The 13391-nt window shown below is 36.1% G+C and overlaps 1 protein-coding gene across 1 annotated transcript in view; it reads left to right on the forward strand.

Annotated features, from left to right (window-relative positions):
- Positions 1-13391, forward strand: part of DOK5 (docking protein 5) — a 174638-nt gene that overhangs the window by 99561 nt on the left and 61686 nt on the right. Inside the window, exons 3-4 of the mRNA XM_002747691.6 lie at positions 13065-13179; positions 13269-13388. Of these exons, the coding sequence (XP_002747737.1) occupies positions 13065-13179; positions 13269-13388 (235 nt within the window). The remainder of the gene's footprint in view (positions 1-13064; positions 13180-13268; positions 13389-13391) is intronic.

Consider the following 13391-nt stretch of genomic DNA (forward strand, 5'->3'; position numbering starts at 1 on the left):
TGAGACGGAGTTTTGCTCTTGTCACCCAGGCTGGAGTGCAATGGCGTGATCTCGGCTCACCGCAACCTCCGCCTCCTGGGTTCAGGCAATTCTCCTGCCTCAGCCTCCCAAGTAGCTGGAATTACAGCCGTGTGCCACCATGCCCAGCTAATTTTGTATTTTTAGTAGAATGGGGTTTCTCCATGTTGGTCAGAGTGATCTCGAACTTCCTACCTTGGGAGGTCTGCCCACCTGGGACTCCCAAAGTGCTGGAATTACAGGGGTGAGCCACTGCGACTGGTCCTGCCACTGTTCCTTTCTTGAGGAAGCTACCTGAGTGTGTATAGCAGTGCACCTATTGACACATCTAAGTTAAAAACTGAGGATGAGGATGTTTGTGTGTGCAAGAGCTGTATGGTGGGCACTGATGCCAGCTAAGCATGCGGAGTAAACTCTAAAGAGTTGAACTTGCTCACGTGACTAAAGGCAGTAGTTACGTATTTTTGAAATTTAAAAATTGAATAACAGTAGTGACTCTAGTAATAATCTGGAACTCTGCAGAGTATATTAGTGAAAAGCATTGTGGAGTAGAAACAGGAAAAATGTCCTCAGTCAATGTTTATCTTGAACCTGGCAATCATAGACATGTGTGCTTAGGTGGACAAATGGGGGAATAAAAAGAATAGCATTTTGATGCAGTGGAGAGCCCTAGGTGAATGCTAAGACTGTTTGCTGAAATGGTTGGGAAAACTCTATAGAGAAAAATAGTATTGAATTTCTATATATACCATATTAAAAGTGGATGCCAGATGGAATGAAGACTTAAATAAGAAAGGTAAAATTAAAAAGGAAATAGTCAGGTGACGCAAAAACATCAGCTGGCTCTAATTACAATTAGGAAAATTGCTATTTTGCTATAAAGAGAAATGGCAGCTACCTCCAACCGATCAAGCTGAGCCTCATTCATGGAGGGTTTTCTGGCATTCTTGGCCTTCTGATGTGATGTCATGTGAAGTCCTCAACATCACTTACAAAGCGTTCTTAACAAAAATGTTTATCTGAATCTCATCAAACTTTTAAAAGTAACTTCCATTTTAGAAGAAGCACAGGGAATAGAAAAATTAAGGGCACTGGGGAAAAACAGACATATCTAGAACACAGAACATTCTCCAACAAAACTGATACAATCTTGTCAACAGGCAGGAATCATTTACAAAATGTGGACTCTTCTTAAAAGTGACTCAGAGATAGAAAGAAATGCAAGGTGTGAATCCTCATGGGATTCTGGATTGGATTGAGGGTGGACAGGGATGGGCATAGCTCTAAGAAACATTTTGTGGACTTTTAGGGAACTTTGGATATGGGATGGAAGTGAAATATACAAGGAACTATTGCCTATTTTCTTAGTTGTGTAAATGGCTTTGAAGTAATATGAGAGAACCCTGTTATTTTATTTTATTTGAGACAGAGTCTCGCTCTGTTACCCAGGCTAGAGTGCAGTGGCACTATCTCAGCTCGCTGCAACCTCCACTTCCTGGGTTCAAGTGATTCTCCTGCCTCAGCCTCCTGAGTAACTGGGACTACAGGCACCCACAACTACGCCTGACTAATTTTTATATTTTTGGTAGAGACGAGGTTTCACCATGTTGGCCAAGCTGGTTGCAAACTCCTGACCTCAAATGATCCACCCATGTTGGCCTCCCAAAGTGCTGGGATTACAGGACAACCACATTATTTGTAAGAAATATTTGCTGGAGTTGTAAAGATAAATTATATTAATGCCTATAATTTACTTTCAAATCATTTAACCAAAAGCAAGTATGTGCACATCTGTGAGCACACACCTGCACACAAACACTTATTACCTTTATATGTAAAGAAAGGATAACCAAAAAATAAAAGTAGCAAATGTTGATAATTGTTCATCCTAAGTAGAGGATACATTGGTGTTTGTTGCATTATTCTTCTAGTTTTTCTGTATTTGAAAATCTTAAAAATAAAATTTTGGAAAAAAAAATAATGAACACAGAATTCCTGGAGAAAAGAACAAAGGCAGAAAACAAAGATTATCGTTTTTTTTAAAAGAAGCATTAAAATAATTAGAAAGAATAAAAGAGGTCTGAGAATATTCCCAAAATGTCAGTCATAATAATTAATTTAAATTGACTTAACATCTATGTCAAAAGACAATGCCTTAGATTGCATTCATTTTTTCCCACTTCCAAGTGATGTGCTTTGAAAGATACAGTTTATGATTTGCAGAAATATCCTTTAACGTATTTGCCCCTAAGATCTTTTGCATCTTTAATTTTATTCACTTGCTCATTTACTCAGCCTGTCACGTATTCATTCATATTACATTATTTGATCTTTAAAAAATTATTTGATCTTTAAAAACACATGCTATGGAGAGTAGTATTAGAAAAATCATACTTGTTTTAGAAGCCAGAAGTTCTAGATTTGAGTGTGGCTCCATCCCCTCCTTTCTGTGAAATTATAATTAAGTTACTTCTTTGATTTTCACTTTATTGTTCCCTCTAATGGGCTTAATAGTAGTTTACCAAGGATGTTATATCATCCGAAGAATTTAGTATCACTTTAAAATCATTCAGTATTCTGTGTTTGATTAAAGTGAATGGGCTTCTTTCTTGAGAAGTAGATTTATAATTGTTACTATTGGGAAGAGGATTAGAGTGGAATTCATTTCTTTATTATACTAGCTGTGCATTCATATAATGGGACACTGTATTAGATTGCCTTTGAAAATTGAAAAGAAAACATGATTCAACTGCTAAAATAAAACTGATAGCCAATGTTCTAGTAGACTTTCCTCATATTAGGTATTTGGCTAGGAAATCTACATACAAGAAGCAATATTGTTCACGCAATGGGATTTGAGAGAAAACTGAAAATCCTTGACCAAAAGTAAATCAAACAGAGTGTGTATTAGGCAGTGTCTGCCATGGCAATAATTCCAACATCTTAACAGTTTACAGCAACACATCTTTGTCTCTCGCTCTTGTTACATGAGGGGTCTGGATTGATTGGCTGTGAGTGTACTGAATACACCTGGATTAGTTCAACTCAGCTGAGATTCACCTGTCTGTTCAGAAATCCAGGAAGGAGGGCAATGTAGTTCTCCTGGTGGAAAGTTGAAACTCATGGAGGGAGGGACTGACCTAATTATGTGCACTTAAGGCACGTTAGTTCACATTCTATTGGCCAAAGCAAGTTGCATGGACAAGTCTAAAGTCCTAGGAAGCAGTTGCAAGGGCTGAGAGGGAATGAATGATTCTTGATAAATAACTCAATCAAGGACAGAAAATGAAGGTTGCTGTGAGCTGCAGAATTAAATACCCTTGAATACTAGGGAGAGAATCGTTTTTGCCAAGCTTTATCTTTACTGAATCTTTTCTAACCTCCATGATCATAAGTATACTTCATGCATTAAATAATTTCCCATTCAAAGTTCTTGATCTTTTACCACTATCTTCTGTGAATTCCTAGGTAGTTTACGATAATTTCTGTAAGGAATTACTTCAGGATGTCCAAAATCAGACTAAATATAAAGTTAAGCTGGGATTTTGAAATCAAATGCCTGATTTTTGGAGAAAATCAAGTATTTCAAAGGTCCTAGTGTTGACATTTTTAGTAAGCCATATATACATTTCTGGTCTTCTTTAATAGCTACAAATTTTAGTTTCATTTCAAGAGAAAGAACTCTAGAGCCAGTAAGCCTAAATATATCCTGAAAAAAGAAAAGAAAGTTGAGAAATTGAGAAGAGTCAAATGATTGAATTGAAAGAATAACCAGATAGGTAACACCCTAGAAAATACACAGAAGTTATTTTGATTTTCTAACTTGGTCTGCTGTTGTTTTGGCAAAAAGATCATATACAAGGATAACTACAAATAAATAACTATTTACACATCATTTTTAATAATAAAATTTGCCTTACCTTTCTTTTCTCTTATCAGAACTCTTTCTGTTAATAATGAAAATTTATAACTGCATCTCCTTTAGACCTTTCTTTGCAACAACTGTTTTGTCATTTAAATCATAATTCTCAGACATATTTCAGGTTTCAGTCATGGAGCTTGAAATGCTTTATTTTCTCTGTTGCTTGCAAAATACAATTGTGAAATGGGTGAAAAAGCACAAGGAAAACAAATGGCCCCATTGAGATGGATGGTCTTTAAGATATCAAATGGGAACCAGATTGTCACCCAGTTTCTGTTAAAATCTATTGTCATGCCTCTGCTAAGCAACAGAGACTTGTTCTGAGTGATTATATGACGTTATTTACCTGCTATACCATTGACAGCAGATAAATTAAACGAAAAGAAAGTCAATTTCATAACAGTAGTTAACAGTATCTTTCCTAACTTTTAGTCATTTGTCATTTATTATTTTTTCCATAATGACTATCACCTTAAGTCTTATTTATATTTTGTTTTAAATCAGCTGCGTTTTTGTTTAAATAAATTTACAATAAAAGAAAACTTTATTATTACCATATTACCATTAATACAAGAACAGTATTATTTTTCATGAATAGAAATTAACTTAAGAAAAAAATACAATGGATAGAAAATAATATTTTAAAATTCTGGATATCTTTTGCTGCCTACAAGTGTGTGTCGGAGGGCCGGCGGGGGCGGGTGTTTGTGTGTGTGTGTATTGGCGGGGGGGGGGGTGGACCAAGTGGTTAAAAAACACATAAGATCTACCCACTTAACAAACTCTTAAGTGTATAGTACAGTATTGTTAATTACATGTATATTGTTTTACAGCAGATCTCTAGGGCTTTTTTAAAATCATGTGTGACTAGAATTCTATACTCACTAAACAGCAACTTCCCATTCCCCTGTCTTTCCAGCCCCTGGAACACCATCCTATTTTCTGCTTCTGTGAGCTTAGCCACTTTAGATAACCTCATATAAGTGGTAACCATGCAGTATTTGTACTTTTGTGATTGTCTTACTTCACATAGCATAACGTTTTCAAGGTTGATTCATGTTGGAGCATATGACAGAATTTCCTTCTTCTTTAGGGTGGAATAATAGTGTATTGCATGTGTATACAATTTCTTTATCCATTGATCTGTCAATGGGTAGTTAGATTGTTTCCCTGTTTTGACTATTGTGAATAATGCTGCCGTGAACATGGAAGTGAAAAGATTTCTTCAAGAACTTGTTTTCAATTCTTTTGAATAAAAACTCGGAAGTAGGATTACTGAATCCTATGGTAGTCTGTTTCTAACATTTTAAGGAACCTCCACACTTTTTCCCTAAGTGGCTGCACCTTTTTACATTCCCATAAAAAAGTGCAAAAGTTTCTAATGTCTCCACATTCTTACTAACACTTGTTATTTTTTAGGTTTATGGGGTTGCTTTTTTCTGATAGTAACCATCCTTAAAGCTATGAGGTTGTGGTTATTGTTTTCATTTGTCTTTTTCTGATGATTAGTGACATTGAGAATCTTCTCATTTATCTATTGGTCAGTGTATGTCTTCTTTGGAGAAATGTCTATTATTGAATAGACATTTGTCCTTTTAAAATTGCCTTATTTATTTTTATTATTTTTGCTACACATTTTTAATATATTTTGGCTATTAACCCTTTATCAAGTATATGGTTTGCAGATATTTTTCTCATGCCTTTTCACTCTGTTGTTTCTTTTCTATGTATAAACTTTTTAGTTAGATGTAGTTCTACTTACCTAGGCAATGAAGCATTGTTTTTGCTTTCATTGCCTGCTCTTTGGGTGTCATATCTAAGAAATCATTGTCAGGACCACTGTCATAAAGTTTTTTCCCTCTGTTTTATTCTAAAAGTTTTATAGCTTCAGGTCTTACATTTAAGTCTCTAATCCATTTTGAATTGATTTTTGTTTATGGTGAATTAAGGGTACAATTTCATTATTTTTGCAGCATCATTTGTTGAAAATGATGAAAATCATTTCCCATTGTGTGAACTTGGCACCCTTCTGAAAGACCATTTTATTGTATAAACATCAATTGATTTCCAGGATCTCTTTTTGTTCCCAGGATCTCCTTTTGTTCCATGTGTCTATATGGTTGCTTATGTGCCAGTACCATATTATTTGGATTATTGTAGCTTTATAGTATATTTTGAAACAAGTCTGGCTTTGTTCTTTTATGTTAAGATTGTTTTGACTATGTAAGCTTCTTTGTGTTTTCATATGAATTTTAGCATTGGTTTTCCTATTTCTGAAAAAAAAACAAAAAAACACCACTGGGATTTTGATAGAGATAACATTGAATCTATAGAGTAGATAGTATGGAAATTTTTAACAATATTAAGTCTTTCAATCTATGAAAACAGAGTGCCGTTCCACTTGTCTGAAATTAATTTCTTCAGTGTTTTCTAGTTTTCAGTGTACAAATATTTTACCTACTTGGTTAAGTATATTCCTAAATGTTTTGTGTTTTTGTTTGATGCAATAGGAAATGATACTATTTTCATTTTCTTTTGGGATTGTTTATTATTAGTGTATAGAAATACAACTGATTTTTGCATGTTGATTTTGTATTGTGCAATTTTACTGAATTTGTTTATTCTAACTTTTTGTGTGTGGGTAGAATCTTTAGGGTTTTCTACATATAAAATTATGTCATCATCAAATGGAGATAATTTTACTTCTTCCCTTCAGATATTGATGCCTTCTACTTCTCTTTCTTGTCTACTTGCTCTAGCTAGGAATTCTATTACCTTGTTGAATAAATGTGGTGACAGTGGCACCTTTTGCCTTGCTCCTGATTTTAGGAAAAAAAAAAGTTTCTGTTTTTCACCATTGAGTATGATGTTATATAAGCACCTTTTATATATGGTCTTCATCATGTTGAAGTAATTTTTATTTATTCCTATTTTGTTGAATGTTTTTATCATGAAATGTATTGAAATTTGTCAAGTGCTTTTGCTGTGTCTGTTGAGGTAATGATATACTTTTCATTCATTCTTCTGTTAATGTGGTGTATCAGTTGATCTATCTTGCTATGTAGAACCCTTGCATCTGAGAGATAAATCTCACTAGATCATGATACATTATCCATTTAATATGTTGCTGAATTCAGTTTGCTAGTATTTTGTTGAGAAATTTGCATCTATATTCATCAATGATATTGGCCTGTATTTTTCTTTTCTCGTAGTGTTTCATCTATCTTTGATATCACAGTAATGATGGCCTCGCATAATGAATTTGAAAATGTTAGGTTGAGAAGAATTTATTTGCATTAATTCTTCTTTAAATGTTTGGTAGAATACACCAGTAAATCCATCTGATCATATGTATTTCTTTGTTGGAAGAGTTGTGATTAATTATTGACTCCCTTAATAGTTATGCATTTGTTCCAAGTTTCTGTTTCTTCATGATTCAGTCTAGATCGGTTGTATACTTCCAGAAATTTATCTATTCTAGGTTATCCAAGCTGTTGACTTTTGCTCGGTGTATCATTGGTCATGTTAGTCTCATAGTCCTTTTCATTTCTGTGGCATCAGTTATAGTATCTCCTTTCATTTTTGATTAGCGTCTTCAAGTATTTTTCTTAACCTAGCTGTTTGTCAATTTAATTGATTTTTCAAAAAATTAATTCTTGGTTTCACTGTTTTTTCCTAGTACTTTTCTGTTCTCCATTTCACTTAGTTCTAATCTGATTTTTATTATTTTATTTCTTCGTCTTACTTTGGGTATAGTTTGCGCTGTTTCTAGTTTCTTGGAGTGTAAATTTAGGTTGATTATGTGAGTCTCTCTTCCTTTTTATTGTAGGCATTTACCATTATAATTTTCTTTCTTAATACTGATTTTGCTATTTCACACAAATTTTGGTATGCTATGTATTTGTTTTCGTTCAGCCCAGGGTATTCTCCAATTTCCCTTTTGATTCCTTCTATAATCTTTTGGTTGTTTAAAACTGTGCTGTTTAATTTCCACATACTGTGATTTTTTTTTTTTTCAGTTTTCCTTCTGTTATTGTTTTTCAGTTTTATTTATTGGTGGTTGGAAAAGATATTTAATTCTGTTATTGTTTTTTAGTTTTACTCTATTGTGGTTGGGAAAGATACTTAAATTAAGACTTGTTTTGTTACTAACACATGATCTATCCTATGTGTACCTAAGAAGAAAGTGTATTCTGCTGCTCTTGGCTGTATTTGTCTGTTAAGTTTAATTGGTCTTTAGTGTTGTTCAAGCAGTCTGTTTTCTCATTCATATTCTGTTTGGATGTCCTATCCATTATTGAAAATGGGGTATTGAAATCTCCTACTATTATTATGTTGCTTTCTCTTTCTCTCTTCAATTCTATCAATCAATGTTTACTTGATATAGTTGCTTGTTCTGGTATGGGATACATATATATTATAATTGTTATATTTTACTGGTGAGTTCACCTATTTATCATTATAGTGTCCTTTTTTGTCTCTCATGATAGTTTTTGACTTAAAGCCTATTTTATCTAAGTATTGCCACCCCAACTCTTTTGATTGCTGTTTATATGGGTTTATCTTTTTCCATCCTTTCACTCTCAGCCTATGTGTGTCCTTAAATCTAAAGTGAGTCTTTTGTAGGCAGCATATAATTGGACCTGGTTTTTAATTTATCTTTTGATAGGGCAGTTTAATCTGTTTCCATTTAAAGTAATTACAGAACCTGTAATCCTAGCACTCTGGGAAGCTGAGGTGAGTGGCTCACTTGAGGTCAGGAGTTTGAGACTAACCTGGCCAACATAGCAAAACCTTGTCTCTACTAAAAATACAAAAAAAAAAAAAAATAGGCATGGTGGTACATATCTGTAGTCCCAGCTTGGGAGACTGAGGCAGGAGAATCACATGAACCCAGGAGGCGGAGATTGCAGTGAGTTGAGATCACACTACTACACTCCAGCCTGGGTGGCAGAGTTAGCCTCTGTTTAAAAAATAATAAATAAATATTGATAGGAAATTACTTACTTTTTATCATTTTATTGTTTTCTGTGTTCCTTGTAGCTCTTTTGTCCTTATCTTTTTCTCTTGCTATCTTATTTGTGATTTAAAAAAATTTTTAGGGTCCTATTTTCATTCCTGTCTCATTTTCTTTTGTGTCTCCTATAGGTATTTCCTTCTGGTTGCTGTGGGGCTTATGTAACTCATTTTATAGTTATGATCATCTATTTTAAGATGATAACAATTTGACTTCAATCACATACAAAAATGGTGCTATTCCACTAGGCTGTTTATATTATTGTTATAACAAATTATCTTTTTATATTATGTATCCATTAACATAATTTTATAGTTTTTATACTTTTATCTTTCCACTTCTATATCAAAATTAGAAGCTGTTTATATATTTGTAATGTTATGTGTAATACAATGTTATAGTACTATAATATGTATTTGTGTATGTACACACACACACACACAAATACCCACCCCTTTACCACTAAGTTATATATTTTCATTTGCTTTGATGTTACTATCTGGTGTCCTTTCATTTCAGCTTGAAAGACATCATTTGCATATCTTGTAAGGCAGATTTCTTTTTAAGAGGACTGTTCTGTCTTGCCTTGGTTTTATCATTTGCAAAATGGAATGGTAGTGGCAATCAATACATCTTGGAAAAGTTTTATATGACTTGTAAATATCTCTGCAAAATTTAGTTATAATTATTACTTCAGCTTATACATTGAGGAAGTTTCCATTATGACATTATGAATTATTGTAGATTGCAAGGCTTGTGTAGTGTGTGTGTGTGTGCGCGCGTGCGTGCACATGCTCACTGAGGTATAGTTCTGAGGTAGAGATAGAGACAGTTGCTTTGAAACCTGATTGTCCTTTGACCCATAAAATTATGACCTTGTCTGCTCTGGGAACAGTCAGTTGCTTCTCTGGAGCAGGGGTGTTCAGTTGCTGATTTCCTAAACCGATTTCCTAAATGGGTAATTGTGTTCTGACTCATACAATTCCCTCTACATTTCCTGACTATTTCAGGTGACTGTCTCTTCCTCTTTGCCCTTAATGGGTATGTAATGAAGTCACATGATTCAAAGTTTTTGCTGTGTTTCAGGCTGGGGTGGACTACTCTTAATGTCTCACCAGAGGGTCAGAATAAAGCTGGCACACATGCGGTCTACTTCCACCTCAATTTCTAACCATATTGAAAAGAAGAAGGTCTTAAAATGAGAGGTGGCGTTCAGGGGCTAAAGATCCTCTGGTTGAAAGTTTTTGGTTAGTCATTAGTATTTCAGATGAGTTAAATGATCAGGTTTTAGGGTCAGTTTGCTTCATTTTTTTAAGCTGTGAACTTGGTTGTATGACTTTAACCTTTTGCAGTCTAGTTTCCTCATCAGTAAATTGGTGATAACAATAATACTTATTTCACAGAGTTTTTATGAGGATCAAATGATATATTCTCTATAAAAATGCTGGCCTGGCTGGGTGTGGTGGCTCATGCCTGTAATCCCAGGACTTTGGGAGGCTGAGGTGGGCAGATCACTTGAGGTTTAGAGTTTAAGACCAGCCTGGCTAACCAACATGGTGAAACCCAGTCTCTACTAAAAATACGAACAAATTAGCCGAGCATGGTGGCATGCACCTGTAATCCCAGCTATACTTGGGAGGCTGAGGCAGGAGAATTGCTTGAACCTGGGAGTTGGAGGTTGCAGTGAGCCGAGATCAGGCTAGGCGACAGAGACTCCATCTCAAAAACAAACAAATAAAAACAAAACAAAAAAATCTAAGCATGTTATGTGGCATATGTGTGGGGGACCAATGCATGTTGGCCTCAGTATGATTGTTTTCATTCGTTTGGCCCTTCAGTAGGTCATTGCTGGGCAACTCAACTCTATCTGGTAGCTGGAGAGAGAAACAGATTAAGTACAACAGATAATACAGTAGAGTTTTATGCAGTGTACCTGAGAACATAGGAAAGAGAATAGTTAGTTGACACTAAGGTCAGGGCATGTTTCCCAGAAGAAGTGGACCTTAAGGGAAAAGTGACATTTCCCTGGAGAAAAGAGGCAGGAGAGAGAGAGGTATTTGCCTTCCTGAAGCATCATACAAATAAATTTATGAGTGAGTTGGGTCTTTCATTCATGTAGTCCACATATAATTATTGAGTTCTCACTATGTGAGGGGCTCTGTAACACAATAATGGGGAAAAAATAAAAATAATATCCCTGCTCTATGTAACTCTCACTTTTTAGGCAAGACGGGTGTGAAACCAATAGCCCATAGGAAAAGTGTAGGTCATCATTGGATGGTACACCCTTGAGACTGACTAGGTGTTAGGATGGGAGGTATCCAGTAGGACCTCTGTGGGCAAATGAGATTTAAACTGAGACCCATGTGGGAGAATGGGAGTGAGGTAAGAAGAGGCAGAGAAGGCTCTGTGCCAGGAGGACCATGATGTCTTCTGGGAACTGAACAAAGTCCACTGTGGCTGAGACATAGAGCACATGGGAAAGGTACAGAGAGGACACTGGTGAGATAGCATGGGGAAGACCACAGGGGTTCCTGGTGGTCATTCCAAGGATGCAGACTTTCGTCCTAAGTGCAATGGGAACTCGTTGAAGTGTTCTGTTCATGCATAGAAATGTTTCAAGACTTATGTTTTGAAAAAGGCAATCTGCTATGTGCCACATGCATTAATGGGGATTAAAGTGGAAGTGGAAAGACCAATAGGTAGTTGTGACAAGAAGATAGTGGCTTGAATTGGGGTAGTGTCAAAAAAAAATAATAAATCAACAGCTGTATCTGGTGAGCTCTGAGGCACTTGGTATTGTTGGAGAATAAGATACATGGTGCTGAGTCATTGACATGATTAGTTAGGGCAGCTTTTGAGGAGCAGTGGTGTGACTATTTCCTGCTAAGAAATTTGCATTTATACTATAAAATGGGCTGAGGGAGGTTAAGTAGCAGAGAAATGAAATAATCAGATTAGTGTATGTGTGGAGGATATTTTCCCACCTACTTCTTGAGCTAGGCGTTTATTGAATTTAGAGTAATAGATGAGAGAAACAGTACAGCATCGGATGGAAAGCAGATTCTTTTGTATAACAGCACAAAAGAGTTATGTGAAAGGGAGGTTAAACTCGCCAGTGTGAAAGGCTATTGATCTTATAAATACTTAACCCTGAAGCCACCTAAGCCTTCTCTCAGGCACAACCCAAATATTCCAAACCTCTAGTGCAGCCAAGGATTTGGATGTAACTGGAGGATGGATGACCACTGTGGAAACACAATGAATGAAGACACTTTGTGGGCAGGGAGGGGTTTACAAAAGTGTTAAAGGAGTCAAGGGATTATGGGAGAGAGAGAATGTCTAGTGGGGATGGCTTTCCTTTCTGCTAGTAAGCAGGTGGCACTGGGTCGTGTTCTCAGAGTCTAAAACAGAGGCCCCATGACCATTGAGGAGCTAGGAATAAATCAGAGACAGAGGGAAAATATTTGGAAAACCAAATTCATTTTGCACTGTCTATGATTTGGACCTCAAGTCAGGGGTGATTTGCGAGACTCTTGACACTCTATATCTGACTGGCCAAGAGTGAAATAATCTAGTAATGAATTGGACCACTCTTCCCTTACCTTCCTTGGGTTGATGTGTTTAAGACACTACATGGGGAGTGCTCTGAAGGGATGGAATATTTGGATGCTTTTGCAGTTGTCTGGGAAAGAAGGCTGTCCACAGTGACTGAAACAGACATAAGAATTATTGATCAGGTGGAATCTTTGGGAGGATTAAACAAACCTCAAGAAAATGTTGAACCCGGCTGAGCTGTGCCGGGGAAAGAAAAAAAAAATCAAGAAAAAAGAAAAACTAAAATGTTCTACCTCTATGAAGTTTTAAGCCTGTTCCACATCACACTTCCAAAAATTTAATAAGATAATTTATTAACCATCCTTGCTGTGTGTTACAGATAACTCTAAATTCCCTTAAATACATCTTAGCTTTCAGATAGTAGGCACTTTTCAACAGCTTGTGTGCAGCTGTGATGTGCCGTACTGATTTCTGTGCCTCACTTTCGGTGTTGTATACTGGAGACATTCATTCGGGGTGTGGATCAAACTTCTGATTGTTCGTTTTCAGGTTACAGAACTCAACAATGTGAAGAACGTAGCTCGATTGCCAAAGAGCACCAAGAAACATGCCATAGGGATTTATTTCAATGATGATACTTCCAAGACTTTCGCTTGCGAATCAGGTTTGTCTCTGGCAGGGCTGCGGGGCTTTTGCTTTTAGATTCTGAGTGGGTGCTGGACACACAGATTAATCTTTTGGACATTTCCACAGATCTTGAGGCCGATGAGTGGTGCAAAGTACTCCAGATGGAGTGTGTAGGAACACGGATCAATGACATCAGCCTTGGAGAGCCTGACTTACTGGCCACTGGGGTTGAAAGAGAACAGAGTGGTA

Source organism: Callithrix jacchus, chromosome 5 (genome assembly GCF_049354715.1).
Source record: "Callithrix jacchus isolate 240 chromosome 5, calJac240_pri, whole genome shotgun sequence".
Lineage (NCBI taxonomy): Eukaryota > Metazoa > Chordata > Mammalia > Primates > Cebidae > Callithrix > Callithrix jacchus.